General features: G+C 49.4%; 9 protein-coding genes across 9 annotated transcripts; 3 read left to right on the top strand and 6 right to left on the bottom strand.

Annotated features, from left to right (window-relative positions):
- Positions 1–741: 741 nt before the first annotated feature.
- Positions 742–2,677, top strand: HOO65_040178 (uncharacterized protein; the record flags this gene model as incomplete). The annotated part of the gene is made up of 2 exons (XM_071002704.1): positions 742–1,755; positions 1,844–2,677. 2 exons carry the CDS (start codon positions 742–744, stop codon positions 2,675–2,677), a joined length of 1,848 nt encoding a protein of 615 aa, XP_070859021.1.
- Positions 2,678–2,810: 133 nt separating this feature from the next.
- HOO65_040177 (Formate dehydrogenase) lies at positions 2,811–4,180 on the bottom strand (the record flags this gene model as incomplete). The annotated part of the gene is made up of 3 exons (XM_071002829.1): positions 2,811–3,908; positions 4,051–4,098; positions 4,178–4,180. The coding sequence occupies 3 exons, from the start codon at positions 4,178–4,180 to the stop codon at positions 2,811–2,813; spliced, it is 1,149 nt and encodes a 382-aa protein (XP_070859020.1).
- A 730-nt stretch (positions 4,181–4,910) lies between these two features.
- Positions 4,911–6,422, bottom strand: HOO65_040176 (putative methionine--tRNA ligase, mitochondrial; the record flags this gene model as incomplete). Its single annotated transcript, XM_071000593.1, has 1 exon — positions 4,911–6,422. The coding sequence occupies one exon, from the start codon at positions 6,420–6,422 to the stop codon at positions 4,911–4,913; it is 1,512 nt and encodes a 503-aa protein (XP_070859019.1).
- Positions 6,423–7,187: 765 nt separating this feature from the next.
- Positions 7,188–7,829, top strand: HOO65_040175 (Nuclear transport factor 2 domain containing protein; the record flags this gene model as incomplete). Its single annotated transcript, XM_071003032.1, has 2 exons — positions 7,188–7,248; positions 7,297–7,829. The coding sequence occupies 2 exons, from the start codon at positions 7,188–7,190 to the stop codon at positions 7,827–7,829; spliced, it is 594 nt and encodes a 197-aa protein (XP_070859018.1).
- A 323-nt stretch (positions 7,830–8,152) lies between these two features.
- Positions 8,153–9,262, bottom strand: HOO65_040174 (Protein farnesyltransferase/geranylgeranyltransferase type-1 subunit alpha; the record flags this gene model as incomplete). Its single annotated transcript, XM_071002904.1, has 2 exons — positions 8,153–9,030; positions 9,118–9,262. 2 exons carry the CDS (start codon positions 9,260–9,262, stop codon positions 8,153–8,155), a joined length of 1,023 nt encoding a protein of 340 aa, XP_070859017.1.
- Positions 9,263–9,317: 55 nt separating this feature from the next.
- On the bottom strand, positions 9,318–10,366 carry HOO65_040173 (prenyltransferase alpha subunit; the record flags this gene model as incomplete). The annotated part of the gene is made up of 3 exons (XM_071002932.1): positions 9,318–9,328; positions 9,402–9,805; positions 10,347–10,366. The coding sequence occupies 3 exons, from the start codon at positions 10,364–10,366 to the stop codon at positions 9,318–9,320; spliced, it is 435 nt and encodes a 144-aa protein (XP_070859016.1).
- Positions 10,367–11,139: 773 nt separating this feature from the next.
- Positions 11,140–12,763, bottom strand: HOO65_040172 (Mevalonate kinase; the record flags this gene model as incomplete). Its single annotated transcript, XM_071002762.1, has 2 exons — positions 11,140–12,432; positions 12,515–12,763. 2 exons carry the CDS (start codon positions 12,761–12,763, stop codon positions 11,140–11,142), a joined length of 1,542 nt encoding a protein of 513 aa, XP_070859015.1.
- A 3,635-nt stretch (positions 12,764–16,398) lies between these two features.
- On the top strand, positions 16,399–18,836 carry HOO65_040171 (ribosomal protein L34-like protein; the record flags this gene model as incomplete). Its single annotated transcript, XM_071002614.1, has 5 exons — positions 16,399–16,416; positions 16,597–17,526; positions 17,588–18,018; positions 18,309–18,440; positions 18,518–18,836. 5 exons carry the CDS (start codon positions 16,399–16,401, stop codon positions 18,834–18,836), a joined length of 1,830 nt encoding a protein of 609 aa, XP_070859014.1.
- Positions 18,837–19,140: 304 nt separating this feature from the next.
- On the bottom strand, positions 19,141–21,980 carry HOO65_040170 (putative beta-glucosidase F; the record flags this gene model as incomplete). The annotated part of the gene is made up of 3 exons (XM_071002572.1): positions 19,141–21,101; positions 21,160–21,576; positions 21,815–21,980. The coding sequence occupies 3 exons, from the start codon at positions 21,978–21,980 to the stop codon at positions 19,141–19,143; spliced, it is 2,544 nt and encodes an 847-aa protein (XP_070859013.1).
- Between the last annotated feature and the right edge of the window lie 851 nt (positions 21,981–22,831).

Genomic DNA, 22,831 nt, shown 5'->3' with positions numbered 1-22,831 from the left:
TAGCCACGGTTGATGGGCTTATTGGTGTCTGAGGCTGACAAGGCGCTTGCGATTCAGGACGCGCTTGGTTAAAGTGGAGAATCAGAGTCCATCGCTTATGTCATAGAGGGTATAAGCGCATTGACAAGGCATAAGATTGGCTACCACATCAAGCTGCTTTGTTTATGTTCGTTTTGATGACATGTGATTGCAACTAAGTTCAATTGGTATGACTATCACTAATCAACAAAAGGTGCTTCTCCCTATTTCTTTTGTATGTCTTTTTTAACCATAAAATCTCCTCTCATTCTGTTCAGCCAGCTTCATGTGGCGTCGTGCAGTGACGCCACTGCTGACTCAGCTAACTTTATATGACGCCACATACCCAGCTTGTAACCTTTAACCTTAACTCCTCGTCCAAAACTTTGGACTTAAACGATCCCTTTTGAACTTGCATCGTCTCTGGTCTACTTGGACTTGGGAATCACTTGGTCACATTTTTATTTCCTATCCCCCTTCCCTTCCCATCTACCGCTTCTTCACCGGCATTGGCGATATTCTGACGTTTACAACACCATCTTTAACTCCTTGTGTGTGCAGGGAGGGACTTGGCGATCAGAGAAGGACGGAGATAGATGACAGACAGCCTGCAACTCCGTACTCCCTTTGATCTATCATATTTCTAAGGCGGGCTTTATATCTATTCAGTGTACTCCAGTATCTCTTTGTCCCCAATCTTTTGCCACGCACTCTTGGCCCAAAATGGCACCTCACCGCGACTCCTTAGAACTAGCATCACTTGTTAGTTCTAGTCTTCACGAAAACGATGAGAGATACGCAAATGATTCCCAGTCTTCACGACAGAGTATATCGTCCTCCCGCCGAATGTCCCTTGAACGCGAAGATCCGCTCGACTTTGAAGCATCCAATGCGGCAGCGGCAGCTCTTACCGGCCGTAATCGCACATATTCAGTAGCTTCCAGCTTCGACTTCGCCGCCTCCTTATTTCCGCTTAGCTCGACTGCCGGTGCCTCGGGCTACGCTCCGCTAGGGCGGTCCGCCGCAAGCGGAACTGCTGCACATACAGGGCTAGGAGGAGGGTCGCTTGAAAAGCACAAAACATTGACGTACTTGAATGGGCTGTCGTTGATAATTGGCATCATAATAGGATCTGGAATCTTTTCTTCACCCAGTCAAGTCAGCTCAAAGGTCGGCTCGCCTGGTGCGGCCTTGGTAGTCTGGGTGGTGGCTGGCATTCTGGCCTGGACGGGAGCTGCAAGCTATGCCGAGCTAGGCGGAGCTATTCCTTTAAATGGCGGTGCGCAAGTGTACTTGGCCAAGATATTTGGCGAAATTTTTGGCTTCTTATTCACCTGGGTTGCCGTCTTGGTGCTGAAGCCTGGGTCAGCCGCCATCGTCGCCATCATAATGGGTGAGTACTTGGTGCGTGCCTTCATCGGCACTGAAGCCGAGACGATTAACCCGTGGGTCAACAAGGCAGTGGCCATGCTTGGCCTGGCACTCGTCACCTTTGTCAACTGTGTTTCGACTAAATTGGGCACCTGGATCAACGACATGCTTATGCTTCTCAAGTTCGTGGCGCTGCTAGGTGTAACTGTGATAGGCATAGTTTGTGCAGCCACTGGCTTCTCCAGCTCAGGGACGGCCAACACTGACTGGAAGGATCATGGCTGGTTTGATGAGACGAACTGGGATGCAGCCTCCTTTGCGCTAGCTCTTTATGCCGGTCTCTGGGCCTACGATGGCTGGGACAATGTAAGTTTATCCTCTCCTTATACTCTACACGGCTTGACCACTGCAAGAAATCCTGCCCCCCCCTCCCATGCTGACTAGCCACCTCTAGACCAACTACGTTGTTGGCGAATTTCGAAACCCTACCCGTGATCTGCCTCGTGTTATCCACAGCGCCATGCCTATGGTGATTCTCGGCTACTGCCTTGCTAACATCGCTTACTTCTTTGTAATTCCAATGGCTGAGCTCAACGCAACCAACACCGTTGCTGTCATGTTTGGTCAAAAGGTCTTTGGCCGTGTCGGCGCACTTGTTTTTGCTTTGGTTGTTTGCGCTAGCTGTTTTGGCGCGCTAAACTCGTCGGCCTTTACCTCCTCCCGTCTTGTGTATGCAGCTGGCAAGGAGGGTTATATCCCAGCATTATTTGGCCGTATCGGTATTCATGGCGACAAAATGCCCTCATCGCTTTCGTCACAACGTACGCGCGGCTGTCTCGGGAAGACCGTGGATCGCTTCTTTGGGGATGATGAAGCAGGCTTGTTTTATACGCCTGTGAATGCCTTGCTGCTCAACATGTTTCTGACGGCCGCGTACGTGGTGGTTGGCGATTTCAGCACTCTTCTGACCTTCTATGGCGTGGCTGGATACACATTTTACTTTATCACAGTATTAGGTCTGATTATTCTACGCGTCAAGGAGCCCAATCTTGAGCGGCCCTACAAAACATGGATCACCACTCCCATCATTTTCTGCTGCGTATCTCTGTTCCTACTCAGCCGCGCCGTGTTTGCTCAGCCTGTGCAGACAGTCGTGGTAGTTGCTTTTGTTGTGGGTGGTGTTCCGGTGTACTTCTGGAGATTGCATGGCAGAGACCAGGTAACGGCTAGAAAGGAGACCAGACATGGCTCTGAAACGCGCAAGTGGTGGCAGTTTTGGAAGAGCTGAGGACGGTTCTTTTTTTACGTTTCTTCCTTTCATTCTTTATATTAAATACAACAATTGTTACTACCATTATCATCGAAGCGCTGAATTGCCAACTCATTTCCCATCTCCTACTCCGTTTGCGCTGCTTCTCTTCCTACTTCTTCTCTTTGCCGTATGATCGTGTAGCATAGTGGCCCTGATGAACGATCAAGTCCTCGGGGCGATAGTCGTGCTTGCCACTAAAGTAACTTTCCAGGATGCTCTTGGTGCCCTCAGCATACCGTTTCTGTGCATCCAACGACGTGCCTGACATATGGGGGACCATAGCGTTGCCACCGCCAAATGGGGTCGTCGCATAGCGCAGGGGATGGTCCTTTGGGGCTGGCTGTGGGAACCATACATCGCCGCCATAGCCAGCCAAATGGCCGCTCTTTAACGCCTCGGCTACGTCCTCCTTGACCACAATCGCACCACGAGCCGTGTTGACTAGATAGCTGCCACGCTTCATCTTGGCGATGAGATCCTTGTTGAACAGGCCGCGTGTCGATGCGTGCAAAGGGCAGTTAATGGTAACGACGTCACACTGTGCCACCATCTCCTCAAGTGACTCGACGCGACGGCAGCCGATTTCCTTTTCCTTCTCAGCGCTCAACGGCTGGTAGTCAAAGTACAGCAGCTCCTTGCAGTCAAAGCCACGTAGACGGCGCAATACACGTTCGCCAATGCGACCGACTGCCACTGTGCCCACCACTTTGCCCTCTAGGTCGTACTCAGCTTTGGCGGCCTCAGCCACGTCCCACTCGCCACGCACTACCATGTCATGGGCAGGTGTAAAGTTGCGGATCAGCACCAAAATAGTCATCAGCACGTGCTCAGCCACCGAAACCACATTGGACCCGGTGACTTCGGCCACGGTGATACCGCCGTTTGTGGTGCATGCCGCATCTAGGTCGACGTGGTCCGAGCCAATGCCGGCTGTGATAGCTATCTTGAGTTTCTTGGCCCTTGCAAGACGCTCGGCCGTCAGGTATCCGGGATGAAAGGGCGTCGTGATGATGACTTCAGCGTCGCCGAGCTCACGATCAAAGACAGAGTTCTCGCCCTCTTTATCAGAAGTGGTCACCAGTGTGTGGCCCTGTGATTCCAGCCAGGGGCGTAGGCCTAGCTCGTGTTCTGTAGCTCCCAGCAAACCAGGAACCTTGCAAGAAACGGGTGGGAGAGAGATGCTGTTAGTGAGACGTCCCGCTTTATACTTGGTAGTCAAAAGTGGAGACTCTGTTCCTTCCCGCAGACTCGAGAGTCATGCTCCTTCCCTATGGAACTAGCAGCGTATCTTTGACAAAGCATATCGTAATTGCATTTTACGATCGAGAGCAATAAGAAGTCAATCTCACCTCCTTTGCGGCTTTGCCGCCGTCATACAAGACCATTAGAACCTTGACCTGGTAAGAGTTAGAGAAGTTAGAGAAGGGGTCACAACTTAGAAAGATCCATGGACGCGATAGGCAACATAGAACTCACCATTTTCAATGAATGTAAGTTAATATAGATATAAGCTTGTAGTAATTATGCTATTAATTAGGAGCGTAAAGTATCGGATGAAGAGCTAATTCACAAAGCCACTTCAGTCCTGGTTCTCACACCGTCTTATATACTTAGACTCCCCTCACGAAATACTGCATCCGCAAATGAACGTCTTGCATTCCCGCCCTTCCCTCTTTCTATCTTCAGCCTGTTCCCGTCGCCCATAATCCCAAGTTGCGATTTGGAGTAGTTCCCTACTTCCTTACTCCGAGAACCCCGAGCTTACGCCGTATACGCACGTAGTTTAGTCTAGCTTCTCGTCTTCCCTTTCCCCTCCTCTTCCTCTCTCCACAAGGTCTAGCCGCTCTTGTTCGCTTAAGACATCGAGCGCTGGCAAATGCCTTGAAATAAATCCCGAAATTTGGAGGTCGGGCTCAGCCAAAACAGCAATTCCTCCCCTACCAGGATGTTAACCCCTCCCCTGTTGTCGGTACTTGATCCAGAGTCACAAAAAGATTTGCCTAAATACCCAACACCCCATTCTTTACAGCCTATACGGCTACCAACTGCCGCAAATTTATAGCCGAAAACGCTCGCCCAAGAAAAGGAAACCAGCAAGAGTATGCGAGCGCATTTTCGAAATAAAATAATGTACACTGCATTACGGAGCTAGAGGCTATTAGAACCCCTAAAATCTTATGTGCAAACCCTACTAAAACCCTAGTACTGCCTAGTATGCTTCCTGTGCCAGCAACACAGGTGGGAACAGGGTTGTCGACATGCTCTTCGTCCGCTCCACAGGACCCGTACCATAGTCGCCGTCAGCACCAAAAGCGGCAAACTCCATTGTGCGTCTATCCCTCCGCACGTCCAAAACATCTAGAGCCTCGCCAGCCTTTTGCGGAATGATAGGGAGCAGCAAGATGCTAGCCACACGCATCAGTTCTGCTGTTTGGTACACAATGTTATCCTTCTTCTCTTGTGTATGGGCTTTGTTCCATGGCTGCATCTCTGAGACGTAGCGGTTGCCAGTGTACAGAAGAGCCATGATTGCTTTGCAAGCAGCAGCGGGCCGGAAGGATTCCATAGCCTGGGTATATTTTTGGACGGCCTCAGGAATGGGCAGCTGGGTCTTAGTGGCGCCCTTGTTGGCCTTGACAGCATCGGCGACACACCAGCTGACAGTGCGCGTAAGCCGAGCCAGCAGATTGCCGTAAGTGCCCTGCAAATCAGCCCGATAATGAGCGGCAATGGTTTCGTTAGAGTAGTTGGCATCGTTCTCGATTCCACCATCACGTATCATAATATAACGCATACAGTCGAGGCCAAAGCGGTCGACTGCAAAATTGGCCGAGACGGCGTTACCCGCACTTTTGGATATCTTGGCATTGTCCATGGTCCAGTGAGCATGGCTGAGAATGCGCTTAGGGAGTGGCAGTTGCAACGCCAAAAGAAGAGCAGGCCAATAGACGCCGTGGAAGCGTACAATATCTTTGCCAATGACGTGCAGATCGGCGGGCCATATTGAGTCGGCTGGCAAAATACCGTCAGATGTGAGGGCCTTGGGATATCCCGCTTGGGTAAGGTAATTGATTAAGGCATCAACCCAGACGTAGATGGTCTGGGAATCGTCGCCTGGCACTGGAATGCCCCACGAGAGACGGCTAGAAGGCCGGGAAATGGAGAGATCAGACAGGTTGTAAGTAACCCAATTGACCACATCACGCATGCGGCCCTGTGGCTCAATCCAGTTGGGGTTCTGGGCGTAGAATTCGAGAAGCTGGGTCTTGAGGGCCGTCATGCGGAAGTGGTAGTTCTTTTCCTCGATAAATTCAACCTCGTTACCAGTCTCTGATGCCACACGCACGACCCTACCGGTGGTAGGCTGGAAGCGCTGCTCAGTAGCATTCTCGGGGTAGAAGCACTCGTCGCTTACCGCATACCAGCCGCTGTGTTTGGCCTCATAAATATAGCCAGCGCTTTGTAGCTGGTTCCAGAAAAACTGCACGGCATCAGCATGGTCGGCGTCAGTGGTGCGGATCCACTGATGTTCCGACAGGCCCACCATCTTGGCGAGATCCTGGAACTTGGCGGAGTTCATATCGCAGAACTCCTTTACTGGAATTCCAGCCCGCGCAGCTGCTTGCTGTACTTTAATACCATGTTCATCAGTGCCGGTACTTAGTACTGCAGACTGGCCGCATAGCTCTCGCCATCGCTTATAGACATCTGCTAGGACCATGGTAGACATGTGGCCAATATGAGGAGCTAAGCGAAAATAGGAAAGTTAAGTCAGCAGTAAGCTTCTGGCCTAGCGACATTTTGAGAAGGCGGAGAAGAAGAACAACAATTGAACAGGCAAAGCAAGCAAGGAGGAGGCGCACAAGCATTAACGTAGAAAATAGGCGTTGTAAAATAGCACGGCTTCAGTGGCTGGGCTTCTGACGGCGGTGATGAAGAAGCATCTGAGGCCATAACTGTGCTCTCGAATCGCATTATGGACGGGGTATGACAGGTCAAGGCCGATCTATTTATGATAGAGGTAGGCAGGACTGGCCGTCTTTGACTACGGGCCAAACGGCCAGCCTGAAGCTGGAGAAAGCGCATCGCGGCGACACACGAGAGTTAAAGACGAAGAAAGAAGCGGAAACAAGAATAAAACGCTGGTAAGCAAACAATTGATCAAAGTTCCGGTGCAGACTCATCGGCCGGTTTCTTTCTTCCCATCCAAGCTTACTAGCAATCAAAGCTTCTAGGATTTCTTATCGATAGCGCAATGTGCTTGCTTATCGATAAGAGATCTGAAAGGGTTCCTTCCCTTTGTATCTGCTGGCGGCTTTTCAGCAGTGATACATGTTCGTGGTAGACAAGGTCTGTCACACTCCCAACTATATCTTTTATTCTTATGCTTGCGCGCCATAAATATTGGATTCATTGTCTTATAAGATCTCGCGCTCTCTTGAAATAACATCTTACTACTACTCAAGCTTCGCAATCATTGCCCAAAATGGCTACTACAGCACCCAATGTTTTAACATCCGAGATGCAGACCAAGCTCTCGAGTGATGGTACGTCGTCACTCCCACAGCCCTTTTATCAACTCCTTCACTACATAGCTTTTGTCGTCAGCACCGGCATCCTACTCTGCTTTTTCTGTACTGACTCCCCTCTCTTCTACCCCGTTCTTCTAGGCGCCCACAACTTTGTCGAGGCTTACTACCACAATCTCAACTCCACTTCCAAGAACTTGGACCAATTCTACGTCGATTCAAACGCTAAATACACCACTGCACAGGTCAAGGCACAGCTGGTCATCAATGGTGCTGCTGTGGGCGGACCCGCCGCCTATCTTGCACTCGTAGAAGCACAGGGGGCTGACTTCCGTTACGAGGTCGAAGCGTACGACACTCACGTCATCAACCCGAGCTTCGCCATTGCCATGCCCGAGACCGGGATGCAGCCCAAGAGCAGCATCATGGTGCAGGTTACCGGTAAGGTCAACTTTGGCAAGGGTCGCGACGTCTTCCGCAAGTCGTTTAGTGAGGTCTTTGTGCTAGTGCCCAACTGGGATGCCTTTTCTCGTAATGCGCCCAAGAATGTGCGCCGCTTTCTAGTGCTTTCGCAGAATTACAGAACACTGATGGACTAAAATTAAGGCATGAAAGGAAAGAAAAAGGGCGTTTTATTAGAGGCAGGCGGGGTGAGAGATCGTGGGTATATATGCACCCGCATCTTCTTTTGGCTAGGCTTCGTTTAATGGCTTCATGATGGCGTTTGGCTTTGGTTCTTCCATATTATTGGGTTCTATTTCGTTTTTTTTTTGCATTTAGTTCAGGCACAATGTTCTTTATCGCGTGAGGCGATATTCCTTTTTACTACCTGTCCGTGACTCTCTTTCTCCCTCTGTCCTCCCTCGCTGCATCAGCTTCATACGTTTGTATCTTGGCTCTTCTCTATCGCCCCCAATCTACTCTAGAATGCCAGTTGCTGTTGGCGGAGCTTCCAGTATCCTGCACGGACTGGGTCCCACTTCTCCGATAGCCTTGACAAGCACACTGCAGCTCTCTCCTTCTCACCCTCCGCTACAAGGATCTCAGCCAGGAAATCCAAGGCATGTGTGCTAAGTACTGCCTCCTCATCGCCTTCGCCAATGTTACGCACAAACTTCTCGACAAAGGCCTTTTCCGTTTCAATACCGCGGCCACCCTTGACCAAAACGCCCTTCAAGTAGTTCCATGGTGACTGGTTCTGCGGCGCCAGGTCAATCTTCTCCCGCGCATATGCGAGCTCCCGTTCTATAATTGCATGTGGCACTTCAGGGTCGGCCTCGGTAGCGTGTACAGCAGCTCCCGATGAGGCCATAGGGTCAGAAAAGACTAGGAAAAAGCGGTGCGACCAGGCCGAGTTGTTGCGTAGATCTTGTTCAATGTAGTTTTGCGTGGCGCACAGCTCCTGGATATTCCACATGCCAATCCGGCGCACCAGCCATTGGCGGTAGCTCCACACGTGGTAGTTCTTGGCATCAGCCTCCAGCATCTGAGTAATAAACTTTGTCTCGGATCGAGCCAAGATATTGACCTGGGCCTTGTCGTCAGCAATGGTGGGGTAATGTTTGTCCATTAGCAGCTGGCGGTGATGCCAGATCTGATAGTTCTTAAGATGCTCTAGAGACACTTCATTAAGCCACTTGATCTCGTCATCAAAGGGCAGTTTGAGCCCCTCCATAATCCTGAAGCGGTAGAGCCACACGGTATAGTGAGCGGGGTTCATGCTAATAATGTGAGCTGTTAAACGGAAAGCACGCTCTGATAGCTCATTGCTAGCCATGACAATGCGCAAATAGGCCGTAGCTATGTTTTCACAAGTTCAAAAGTTAATGGGTGGGTTTCTTTCAAAGGGGGCTAGCAAATAAGGTATGGGCCACAGAGCAGACATACCCTCAGCATACTTGGGTGGGAAGGCAATGGCAGCCAGCGACCCTTCAGGTTCCTCGGCAGGAATTGGCGGCACATCCTCCCAGATGGGATCATCGCTAAACGCTATTTTCTGCTGACCGTAGAGGTTCTCATTAAGTCCCGCCATGATTGCGTTTATGTGCTAGACTGCAGCGTAGCAGGCTCGGTCCGTCGTCTGCTGTCTACACAGGCGCTGTTAGTAATATGTTGATAGATTTTGATGGATAGCAATATTTTTAGAGCCAAGTTCAATGCCAAAAACTTACTCAGGCCAAGTACTAAACTCTCCTCGAGAGTCTTCAGGCGGCCTTCAAATTCGGATAGCGAGTAGTCACTAATCAAACGCCCTTGGTCGTCAGTGCCCCAGTCGTAGCCCTTTTGTACACTACGAAACGGCACTCCGTCCTTTTGTACTGTCTTCCAGTAGTCACGCTCGGAGCGAGCGTTGCCGAAGATTTCTCCAGATGCAACCTCACGAAGGACCTTGGCGTTAGCCCAGGCAGCCAAATCAGCAGAATCAAGCCCAGTGATGCCGAGCTCGTCGAACTTTTTCGACGCGGGGTTAGTTTGATAGTAGCGGTGGAGAGAGCGTCCTCCTACGGTGGTTGGGGGTTGATGGTCGACAAGAGAAGTGGAATCGGGTCCTATTCGGGCAGAGAGAGGCGGTGACCTAGTCAGTTATAGTTCAGGGAGAACAGAGAAAAGGAAAGAACAAGGACAAAGAGTAGGACGCAAGGAGGAGGAATCTTGAGTGGGAAGACCAGGGCATATCTTATAGTGTGACCGACCTTTAGAGGGCTTTGCGCCTGCTTTGGGCTTGGGGGGCATAATAACAAGCAAGGCTTACAATTGAATGCAGCTTAGCCTTTGACTGAGCGGTTTCTCCTTGAGAGAAGTTTGAAGCAGGGAATACGCGATCTTGAGCTTCACGATTGCTATTTGTTGCGGCCAAAATCGATTTTAGATGGAAGCCCTTTGATCAGGAACAAAGAACAAAGGTCTACCTTCGTCTTATCGATTACCTGATTGGCTGGTTTTCGGCGTACCAATAGATGGGGGGTAAACCATACCCCACTAAGCAGGTAGTGCATCCTGGACTTTTTCACACTGTATTTATGGGTCTTGTTCCACACTGTACCCAAAGCGCAGCGCAGCTCTATCTAACGTGCCAGCTCTAAATAGCTTACCAGCACCGTGCGAGACCAACTCACAAACATGTTGAAGCCCACATTGTACCTCAGAAACTCAGAAACAGCCTAGTCAGTATGCCCTTCGCAATCACATACCCATTCATTACTTTCACGGAGCTTCACTAGGAGCATTGCCAAGCCTAGGGAACGAACAGCCACTGGCCTGAAAGAACATGTATTCCAACTTGCCTGTAGGCAGCCATGCCATAATTTCATCATACGTCATCCCATCACATGAATGATATACGCACACACACAGCCATTCACTCAGCCATCCATTCAAATGCACGCATAAAGAGTTGGGTGTAATCCTTGGTCTATATTTATATAATTCATTACTTGCTAAGTAGCAGAAGGGGTCTAACTAGAAAGGGGAGAGGAAAAGGGAAAGGAAGAAAGAAAAAGAGGAAAAATAAGAAAAAAAAAAAAGGAAGAAAAGAGATATCACCAATCATGTCATAAAGACTCGAAACAAACAAGTAAAAGAACAAGAGGACATATCAGAATCTAGCCCAAAGACTCCGAATACCAGTCCTCCAGAAGTAGAAACAAGGAAAACGAAACACTGGCGGCAGGGGCTTCCCTAAGCATGTAGACAAGCTAAACGCCCTTGTTAATATTTCCCGTGTCATTCGATACCCAAGCAGCAATCAATGGCCCCATGAAAAAAGAATGTGTAGAAGGAAAGAACGAAAAGGACAAAAATAAAAGCGCAAACAAAACGACACAGATCAAGCCGCCTAGGGCAGAGCATGGGGCGGGTTATCCAACCCAGCCAGCCAGCCCGTCTGTTCAACCACTTAACTCCCTTTCCTCATTGGGAAATCGTGCCTTCTCTCACTCGCCAAAACTTCCATCCCTCTCTTTCACCAGTCTGGCCATGAACGCCCACAAGCTTTTCGACACCTTCAGTGCCTTCGGCTTTAAGGAATTTGTCAACATCGATTTCCATGCCGCCCCAAGCATCATCTTCTCCGCCGTTTTTGAGGACAGCAGGCCACAACACACCAATACCGTGGCAGCCTACTGAGGTCTCAAACCGCTGATATCCCTCTTCCTCGAGTTTGCCGTAAAGATCAGACAGCTTTTCCTGTGACACATCAGGCTTCATAAGGGTAATGGAGCAGCCACCACCGCCGGCGCCAGTAAGCTTCGTCCATCCAATTCCCTGGTGGTCTGCCAGCTCACGGATTCTCTCAAGTCGAGGATGGGACACGCCAAGAGATACAAGCAAGCCGTGATTGACGCGCATGAGCTCACCAATTCTCAATAAATCTTCCTCATTCTTCTCATTGAATCCGTCTTCCTCGAGGATGTCGCGAGCCGCATTAGTCACCTTATCCATCGAGTCAAGGATCGTGTTGACCAGTTTAGGGTGAGTCTCCTTGAGCTTTCGGACTTTGGCCAGCTCATGCGCCGTCGACTTGGCCTGTTTTGTGTCGACTAGAAGCAAAGGCAGCTCAGGGAACTCCCAAAGTGGGCTGACAATCTGAGGCAATCCCTCTCGTCTCTGGAACACCACGGCCTTACCTTGGGTTGAGACAGTATTGTCAACGCCAGATGGTGTGCCATGGATGCACATCTCCGCCACAAAGGCCCATCTGTTGATTCTTTCGACCTGCGTGCGCGCCTCGTCAGAAGGCTGGTCAGGATGGGGGCCGGAGAGCGCTCTCAGCTGCAGCAGTAATGCAGCTGACAGACACACGGCAATAGAAGCGCTACTACCCAGTCCTGCACCTATAGGGATGGTTGAACGCAGAGTATACATGCATCCAGGGAACACTTGCGATCCCAGCGAAAGGAAGAGGTACAGGAAAGACGAGGCCGATGCCTTGTGGATTTTGCGAATTTCGTCTGGCTTGTCCGGCGAGATGTCTTCGAGATGCGGCTGAATTGCTTGAACCAGATCAGGATCGAGCTCGGTCACAAGCGAGTAGTAGAACTTTTTCTTTTCGGGCGCATGGAACGTTTCCCATGGCAAGTCGTCGATCTTCCATGTGTGCGTAAGATCAATGTCGGGGAAACGCAGCGAAACAACGCGGCGAGACTTGGAAAGAGTGGTTACATGAAGATATGAACGTAGTGAAATCGCAGCAGCAATTGCAGCCTGAACAGATGTGCCAAGTTAGTGAGGAGCAGGAATAGAGACGCCTGAAATACTACCCAAGCCAAGCCATACATATACACACCTTTCCATAAACTACAGAGTGCTCGCCGAACACAATAACCTTGCCAGGGGCCGAAACCATGAACGGCGGCATCATGGGAGACGACGGCTTACGATCGTTTCTGAGCCGCTGAACCAAGGCATCATTGCCATTAATATAACCGTTGGTAGTTGTGCTGACGCCATTTTCAGTTAAGTGGCCGTTGGCAATTCCATTGGCGGCTCCATTGGAACTGCCATTGGCCAAAGTCTGGGAAGAATATTCGGTCATGTGAAGTTATATTTGGAGATGTCGTGATGAATGTGGTGTGATGAAAGCAGGAGCGCTGGTGAAATTCTGTTGAAGAGGCAGGGTGGCGATGGGCGTTGGTAGAAATAAAGAGAAGCAAATTCAAATAAACGGTCGGCACGGCTGTAAAGCTTGTGAAGACACAAAAGGAAGGCTGACGAGTCTTAGCCACACAAACACGGCAGAGGCAAGAGGGCGGAGCAAAGAAGGAAATATGGAAAGGATGAATAGAGAGATGGTTAGCGGAAGATCGAAAGGCAGGAGCAGCTTGGGTTACAAGCAGCTATAGTAGCAAGTGCCAAGGTCGAGAAAGAGCAGTTACTCTTTGGCAATTACGCGATTGTCGTGTATAGCAAAACAGAGAGGTAAGCTGGGTCTGTCTTCGAAAGAGCAAATGGGGGCGGGCAAGTATGAATAGGTGATTATAAAGATGTACTAATAAACTTAAGATAAAAACAAGAAAATGCGGCAAAGGGCCAAAGTTCAAAGAAATAAGAAAAAACTGAAGTGTGATTTAAAAGATACACCTAAGTACACAAAGACGAAGAAAAAAAACAATAAAAGGAAGTAAGCCAAGAAACTTCAGCACGTACAAATTATGAGCGTGACATGACTGGCCAATCCATCAAAGGCAGGATAAACAGGACAGAAGGGGGAAAGCACTCAGAAATATGTTCGTTGATGCACCCCTGTCACCTGTCCTGCTTTTCTTCCTTCCGTTGCTGTTGTGTTTGTGTTTCTTCTAGTACATACCCACTTCGGGATGTGGTTACCGATCCAAACAACCCCTCCCTAAACCCCCGTCTCCAATCGTCCCAAGCCCCCCCCCCCCCCATCAAAATGCCTACATGGAAAATCATAGCCAATCACCAGGGTAGAAATCCGGTAAACTTGGGAAGCCTGCAAGTCCCCTATTTTTTAGCACAATGTTTGTTGAGCAGGTGCTACCTACATACCTACAAAGTACATGGCACCTGCCAATCAACCAATTCATTTATTGCAAGTACCCCTTAGTTCGGATGTTCGAGGCCCCCAAAAACAAGACCAAAGGTGTAAAGCAGGAGGGTCAAGCCCACGCCTTCCACATCATATTCTCGAGGCGGTAAGACAAGGTGTGAAAAGCCGTGGTAGTTCTATCACATGAGACTTCTCAGCACAAAACACTATGCTGAACTTCAAAGACGGATGGCTTCTTACTTTTGATTCATGCTATGCTCTAATCAAAGAATACATCACAACTATTTATTGGTACTTTACTCTGCATGATCACCTAACCCCAGCACTAGGCAAGGGGCTTTATTTGGTCAAGTGACTACAAATCAGAAATGAAAGTCATCCTTTGTACCCTGACGTGATATTAGCAAATCCTCAAATAGGTATCATCTCAATGAATGGACAAAACATGATGGATGCATATTGCCTATTGTCATCATCAAATTTATACAGCACTATCACACAAGTCTTTTATCACGACATTTCTTGATCACACAGACCCTAACCCTATAACATAAAGGGTGCTATTTTACAAGTGCATGCACACTAAAAGATGCATTGTCAGAACTCATGATAAGAACAAGTTTCACATGACAGCATCAACACAACTCGAGACACGAAAAGGTAATTTCACTCTTGGGCATTACGGTTTGGGGCTTAATGCAAATACATGTACTTGAAAGCCGTACGCTACAAATGTGTGGTGCATGTGCTTTGTATCACATAGAACACTGACTAGCCATGCAAGGGGAAGATGATATTCCTCTTTCACCTACACACGTTTTAAGTATTCCTTGGAGCACTGATGCAACCCTACACGACAAACCATAGGGTTTATATTATTACGTTCACCAATGTTGCCCAGATCTTTTCAGCCTCCATTGTGGGTAGACCTAATGTGTTGACGTCAAAAATTGCCTAGGAGTTCATCATAACAGGAGTAGCACGTCAGGAAAACCAAGTATTGTGGGCAATCTCTTAGAAAACATCGCTTACGAGGCTTATTGCCAATGGTGATATTCTCAGCATTTAACTGGATGTATAGGTGATTTAGTTTTTTTAAGGTTCACACAAGTTTAGGTAATGATAACGATCTGGTGAGAAAACAATGCAACGCCGTTTATTTTATTTTTGGGCTATGGATCGTTTATTTCTTCTCCTTCTTGGAGAGGTCGACAATGTTCAGGTCTGTGAAGAGGGGCAACGTTAGTAACTATGCAATTTGGGAGATGTAGACCAACACGAATCCGCCCAAAGCACAAGAGCCACAGGTATTCCCTTATAGCAGTGTTTGGGTGGCATGTGTGAATACAAAGCGAGGATATGGGTCAGCCGTACTAGGAGGCAGGCTCTGCTTGAGCTTCTCGGCCTTCTCGAGGTCCTTGAGGGACAGAGTGTACAGGAAGCGCTGGCAGCGAACCTTGAACTTCACCTGCTGCTTCTTCTTGTTGCGCTTGATGCGGGCGGCTATGTGATGGGAAATATCAGTACTTCGTTCTACGCCGTAGTTTTATTCTTGATCTTGCCCTCAAAAGGAAAAATTGGCGGGCTAGGAGAGGGCGATGTCTTGACAAGAGTCAAATTGCTCGTCGCAGTATGGAATGTGGGCATGTTGTCATGGGTGTGATTTCGGTGGCAATATCCGTGCAGTTTTGAAGTTGAAGCGTCGTGATCGCAAGGGCGTTGTGGTTATTTGTTGGGATCAAAAACTCCTGCTTTCTTGGGGAAACTCACAGGAGGCATCCTTTCTCCGGCAGATCTCAAGGAACTATAGCATAAAGTTAGCAATTGACTTGAAAAGAAATAATCCATTGAGCATTGCACCTAAGAGAACATACCTGCTTAATGTCGGCGACTTCACGGGGCATTTTGACGGTGTTGATGTGATTGATAATCTGCACACTAAGTGTATGAACAATGGTGTAGTTAATTTTGACAGTCTGCGATGATATTTTGTGCTTGGTTGTTTAATTTTTTTTGTGGGATAAGCCCCAGCATGGAGGAGTGAAATCGGACCAATAATAACGTTTAATTTTGATCACAAGTATTTAAACACTATCTTATCGGGCTGCCCTGATGGATCTCAGGTTTGGCTAAACTTAGGCTTGGGCTCTCACTAGCAAGCTTGGAACTTGAAAAGGACAACAACGGCAGTTAAGGGGCAAGAAATTGGAGACTTTGTAAACTGTTCTTTCATCTATAGTCTTGATGTTGAACTATAATTCAAGTGTCCTGTGCTTCAAAGGAGAAATTGGCGACTTTGATTTTACGTGAGATTCGGAGATAACGACAGCTGGGTGGTATATATTATGCCATACAAATGAGAATCATCAACCAACCTAATAGCTATGCGCCCTCAGATTAAAGGGCAAAACCTGGTTGAAGCGCAGCGTTGAGGCTTCTAATTGGAAATAAGGGTTATAATTTTATAACTGCTATAACTCCTGTATTGCTAAACTCTTATCTCTCTCTATCTTATCGATAAAAGAACAAGTAACCTCGTAATATGAAGGACAGGCTGTTAAAGCTTCTGCCTTGTCCGCTTCACATTGACCTTCTTGCAAAGTTGTCAACAACAACCAACATTATCTTCCTCATAGATCCATCAAATCTAGGAGGACAAGATGTTGGACTTTTTGAAGGTATGTACCCCTTCAATTTCACTTATTTGAAAGAAAATGTGACGTCATGCGTGGCGCGCAAGTTACGCAGGATGCTGCTTGTCTTGCTAAGCTGTCCCATTACAAATCTGCGCGAATAGAGGCATCGCGACGTTTCTGGTACATAACTGACATTTGTCCTTATTTCTTGGATTCTTGCAGCGCCTTGCAGCGGCTCTAGATCGCCCGCTGTTTCCATGGAAGAAACTCGTACTTGGGTTCTCTATTGGCCAATTTGCTCTTGAAACGTTCCTCTCGCTGCGTCAACATAGCGTGTTGAAGCACACTAAACCGCCTAAAGTTCTCGCCCATGAAGTCACCCAGGAAGTCTATGACAAAAGCCAAGCCTACGGTCGCGCCAAGTCGACCTTTGGCATGATCAACAACCTCTGGGGTCAGATCCAAAATATCGCCTTTATCCAGTACGACGTCCTGCCTAAACTGTGGGATTTTTCTAGCCTCTTTGTCGCCGCCTTCGTCCCCGCCCGTTTTGCGGGCGAAATTTCTCAGTCTATTGTCTTTGTCATCGGTTTTATTGTTATTCAGCAGGTCTTGGGTCTTCCGAGTCGTATCTACAGCACGTTTGTGTTGGAAGAGAAGTTCGGTTTTAACAAGCAGACGCCTAAGCTCTTTGTTACGGACATCATTAAGACGAACCTGCTGACCGTGGCCTTTGTCCCCCCTATCCTAGCTGGCTTTCTGGCCATCATACAGAAGACGGGCGACAAATTCTTCTTCTACCTATCGCTGTTCACTGCCGGTCTCCAGGTTTTCATGATTACTGTGTACCCCATCGTTATCCTGCCCATGTTCAACAAGCTGTCTCCCCTTGAAGAGGGTGAGCTAAAGAACGAGGTTGAAGGATTGTCTAAGAAACTTGGCTTCCCCCTACACGAGCTGTTTGTTATTGATGGAAGTAAGCGTAGCGCTCACAGCAACGCCTACTTTTACGGCCTGCCCTGGAAGAAGCACATTGTTCTGTACGATACTCTACTCGAGAAGAGCACCAATTCCGAGGTTGTGGCTGTCCTGGCTCACGAGCTTGGCCACTACAAGCTTGGCCACACCATGTCTTCTGCCATCATTGGTCAGGTATGTTTCTCCTTTTTTTTTATTCTTCAATATTGATGATACTAACGAAACACCAAACCAGGTTCATTTGTTCTGTATCTATACCCTGTTCTCTGTCTTTGTGCATAACACGTCGCTATTCAATGCCTTCGGCTTCTACGCCCAGAAGCCTATCATCATTGCATTCCTGCTGTTTTCTGACGTCCTCTCTCCTACCGACGCCATCATGAAGCTGTACATGAACATCATGAGCCGCAAGTTTGAGTATCAAGCTGATGCCTTTGCTGCTGATCTTGGCTTCAGCAACGAGCTGGCACAGTCGCTGATCAAGCTTCAGATCCAGAACCTGAGCACGATGGAGGCTGACTGGATGTACTCGAGCTACCACTACTCGCACCCTATTCTATCGGAGCGTCTGGCAGCCCTGAACTGGCAGCCTACTGGAAAGGTGTTGGTTGACAAGGAGGAAAAGAAGGACCTTGATACTGCGACTACGACTGGTCGCGATGAGCTGTAAGATGGATGGGAGACAGGTTTTAAGTTCTATAGAGTTTCTTGAGTACCATTTTGAAGTATCTGAATGCAAGAACAAATCTTTCTAGACAAATGGCTGCAAAGTACTGTGAACAGTGAATATGCATGTAATGGAAGGTTGTGGGTGGAGACTAGTGAGCTGTTAGCAGCTGACGAATTGTTTCTGACAGCTGCCACAGCCTCACCAGAGTTTTGCCCCACCTAAATTTTCAGTGTCAAGCATCATCAAATTCCACCAAACTTCGTCGCTGCTGACTTCCAGTCCAAAGCTTATTATTAGCTCACAAAGACCTGGCCGCCATGATCCAACGGTCTCTTCTGACTGCCGCAGTTTCGGCCTTTTCGCGGCCCAGTGCCGCTACTGCTGTGCAAACAGCCTTGCGTCAATCTAGCACGACTACGTACGAGTGACCCCTTCGATCTTCTGAGAGAAGCCTAGCCACCACATTCGCCTCTGCTAACACGTTCTCCTCTGAAGCAACCGTCGTGCTTTTTCCGTGCTTTCCCCTCTCCGCCCTGGCCTGCAGATCCGATCTTCGCCTATTGCTGCATTCTCGCCAAAGCCAGCCGCAGGAGCAACGACGGCTGTTGCCGATGTGGTTCCTACTGAGGCGATTTCGGCAAGCCCTGCGCTGGCCATGATGCAGATTCGCTGCGGCCCGCGCAACACGCTCAACAGCAATTCGCGGTTGAAGCGCAAACGTCGGTTAGGCTTCCTGGCACGGAAACGGTCGCAGACAGGTCGTAAGATATTGGAACGGAGACTGGCCAAGGGCCGCATGCGGTTGACCAACTAAAGGAGAGGAGAAAGGGATGAGTTGGCGTGAAGGGGGAGGAAGGGCTAAGAAGCAGATAGGGAGCCCTGGGGAATTGTTAAGCTGCTATGCGTGTCTCTTTATGAATGTACTACTACTCTATTGGATCTCAATGCATCATTTTCTTTATTGCATTCTATGATGTGCGTTTAAAACGTCTATAAACTGAGGCCTTAAGCCGTATATTATCACTAACTATTAACAGATCGTGTATCGTTCATATGTACATATGTATGTGCACTGTATATAATCCACACACCAGAGCCAACTGGGTGCTATTAATGCCCTACACCGGGCTCTCCAGATGACCCTCGCACGCCAAAACATCAGTGAAGCAGGCCAGGTGCAAGTTATCGCTAGCATCGCCCAGCCAGATCTTGAAGCGGCCGTTCAAGCTGGGCACCACCCAATCCTGTATATGGACGTTCCACACACTCAGATCCTTGCGGGTAAGCGACAGCGAAATCGTCTGCTTCTCCCCAGGCGCTAGTTCACAAGTTTTCCCAAAGTCACGTAGCTGAATGATCGGGGTGTCATACTCAATCTCATCGGGGAACTGCAAGTACGCTTGCACAACGGCCTTGCCGGAGTGCTGCGTGCCAGTATTGGTCACCACAACATCTATAGTGTAAGCCACATCCCATAATGCGGGATTGCCGCCTTGGCCACCGCCAGCACGCACGCCTGGCTTTTGCTGGGTCGAGTAGCCGGGCGGGTAGTCATAGGTCTTGGAAGCACGGTCAGCCACGGCATCGTTGGCCTCGTTCGGCTGCAGCCACGAGTACAGGTAGCGGAAGATCTTCTTGAAGCCTTCAGGGGCTAGGGCCTCAGACTTATCAGGGATCGGGCCGTCGTAGTCCAAAACGGGACCCTTGGCCGGCCGCCGAGGCGGCAACTCGCTCATCTCAGTCACCTTGGTGATAGTGGTGTTATCGAATGAGAAGCTAGTGTAGCTGAGGCCGTGGCCAAAAGCAAAGCGGGGCTTGACCCCGGCCTTGTTTAGGTGACGGTAGTCAATGTATAGGCCCTCACTGTAGTCGTCTTGCGGCTGGGTAAGAGAGAAGCCAACCAGCTTACTGAGGCTGTCGGGAAGGTCGCTCTCAGAGTGCGTGATACTGTAGGGCAGGTGGCCGCTGGGTGACACATCGCCGTAAAGCACGTTAGTCAGCGACTCGCCGGCCTCCTGGCCCGGTAAATGTGCGAATAGAACCGCCTTGACAGAAGGCAGATCGACCCATGGCTCAACAATCAGCGGACCAACAGTATGTGCCACAACAATGACATTAGAGTAGTGTTCGGCAGCTTTGGCTACCAGCTTATCACCGCCGTACCAAGCTGACAATCCCGAGGCATCGCGGTCGCCGTGGTTGCCTTCAACAGTGTAGGTGTTCTCACCTGAATCAGACGAGATGAAAACAATAGCCACGTCGTCATCAGTAGCAGCAGGGACATTGCGGGGCCACGAATCGGTCTGATAGTACGTCAAATTTTCGGTGCGCTTCTTGAAAGCACCTAGCGGTGCGTCCATGTAGGGATATTGCACAGTGCCTGATCCCCAGCCCTGGCCGAGAGTGCCCTTGTTGCAGTTTCGGTCACTGCAGGCATTAGGGCCATCAGGATTAACGTCCGCGTCAGTGCCGAATATGTGCAGTGTCTGGCCGTTGTTAAGTGGTAGGAGGCTGCCGTTGTTCTTGAGTAGGGTAATGGCATCCTGGGCCACAGCGCGAGCAACAAGATAATGGTCCTCTTGCACGTTGACAAACTCGTTGACGATGCCCTGGGGTGAGTTGGGCCAGGCACCCGCATAGTAGTCGCCATAGGCATCAGCGGTATTAGTGGAGAAGCTTAGGTGGGGGAAGTCTTGGTCCTGGCCGAACTTGTACCAGGTGGCGACGACACGCGTAGCCATGTCATTGAGACGTGTTATGGGCACGGATCCATTGAGCACAGAGCGCGTTAAGTCGTACATCCAGTGACTAAAACCGAGAAGAGGTACCTGGGTGTCGCCAGGCATGTCCATGTCGAGGCCAGCAAGAGCAGAGGCGACGCCGGACATGTGCGAAATCCAATCAGACATGACAAAGCCCTGGAAGCCAAGCTCGTCCTTGGCTATGCCGTTGATTAGATGACTGTTCTGGCTAGAGGCTGAGTTGTTGACAGCATTATAGGCCGTCATCATGGCACCAACGCCTTCATGGATAGCCTCAGCAAAAGGCCAGAGATAAAGCTCGTGGAGAGTACGGTCATCTGTAGAAATGTTAGCACATCGGGAAGAGCATCCAAGGACGGGCTCTGTCTTGCATACCAATGTTTGCACTATAACCAGCCATGAATGGGTTGTACATTCTGTACATCTCCTGTTCGTTTCCAATAAAGTGTTTGATAGTAGCAATGACACCCTGCTCCTGCACGCCCTTAACGGTCTCTCTGCCACCAACGGCTTGCAGAACGGGGTCGGAACCGAAGCCCTCCCAGTTGCGACCGCCCCTAGGTCGCTTTCCAAGAGGGCCGACAGATGGACCAAGGTAGATGTTGACACCCTTGCCACGGAACTCTTTGCCCATGGCAACAGCACGTTCATACATGAGTTCCTTGTCCCAAGTGGCCCCCGTAGTGATTCCAGCTGGGAAGACAGTGACGTTGTCAGTCAGACGGACGCCATTTGCCGCATCGCCCAGGCAAAGCTGGGGAAAGCCAACGCGGGGTGCACTGCCGGTGTTCCCTACACAGCGCCTACAAGAGAAAGTTAGCAACTTTCACCGAGAGAGGCATCATAGCTAATGGATGGTAGGCTTGTTTCACAGCCATGATATGTAGTAAACGTACCCTAGTCACACACACAATTATTGTTAGTACGCGAGCACAAAGGATAAGCATAGCAAAAACAAGAACCAACACAAGCATATACATAAGCACAAGCCTCGTTCCCATAAATGATCTTCCCAAGTTGAGCCACTTACCCATGTAAATTCCAGTTCCGGCAGTAATGTTCGTTTTTTCGGCCAGCGTCATATTATCCACCAGAGACTTCGCCCGCTCATAGCTAGTGGCCCAATCCGGCACCCAGCCTCCATACGGGGCCGGATAGTAAGGCGCAGACACAGCCTGAGACTGAACACCGCCCATGTTTCGAGGAGGTAGAGGATAAAAGACAAGACAAAAAAAAAGAGGCGGTGCCCTGATTGGTCGTTTTCGGAGTATCACCAACAAGTGTGCGCACAAGTCAGCAACAACAAGAGACACAAGGCAAGACAAGCAACTCTCCGATCTTAGCAGTCTGCACAACAGATTAGCACGGCTGCCAGACTTATATACACGACCAACTTCCCCCTGGGTAATATCCTGTTACATATTATTCCGCCTGTTGCCCTTCACATGATGGCACCTCGGGCCAAGGAGGCTTCGACCAAGGAAGGCGTTGTCTAGGCTGGCGTCCATTAGGTGAGCCAAGCCCGCCCTCACACACAAGCTGCATGTATACTACCCACGGCTTTTATTAGACCTGATGTGAGGAGACACTGCAGGGTTGCAGATCTAATCTCTTGGGGCCGCTTGTTATGGTCAAGAGGGGTTCCCTTTTGCCCATGTAGGACGGGGTCTTTCTCCCTAGCCGTACAAGCTTACAAAGGCACAGAAGTACAAAGTACATGTATATGTATGTCTGAGCTACCTTATTTTTTTGTACCTGCGCAGTATACGCTGTATGTATCTCAGTGCGCCTTGATTGTGCGAGGGCTTAGCCTAAGTGATTAAAGGCTGGCAACACAACCCCGAATTTACGTAGTGGCTCTCTCTGGTTGGCCCGGCTGTCGCTAGTGGCTATCGGCTCGGAGACATAGCCCGGAAAAGGGTACCTGAGCCGTTGAGCGTCGATCAGAGACCTTTTGGCTAAAGGGATAGACATTAGGGTTTGTTATATCCGGGAAGGGTTTGGCTGGTAGACTTATAAAAGAGCCATATCCACCACTGTGCCATGG

Source organism: Ceratocystis lukuohia (genome assembly GCF_044167205.1).
Source record: "Ceratocystis lukuohia strain C4212 chromosome Unknown Supercontig4_pilon, whole genome shotgun sequence".
Taxonomy (NCBI): Eukaryota; Fungi; Ascomycota; class Sordariomycetes; order Microascales; family Ceratocystidaceae; genus Ceratocystis; species Ceratocystis lukuohia.
The sequence above is the reverse complement of the archived record's forward strand: the minus strand, read 5'-3'. Positions and strand labels throughout refer to the sequence as shown.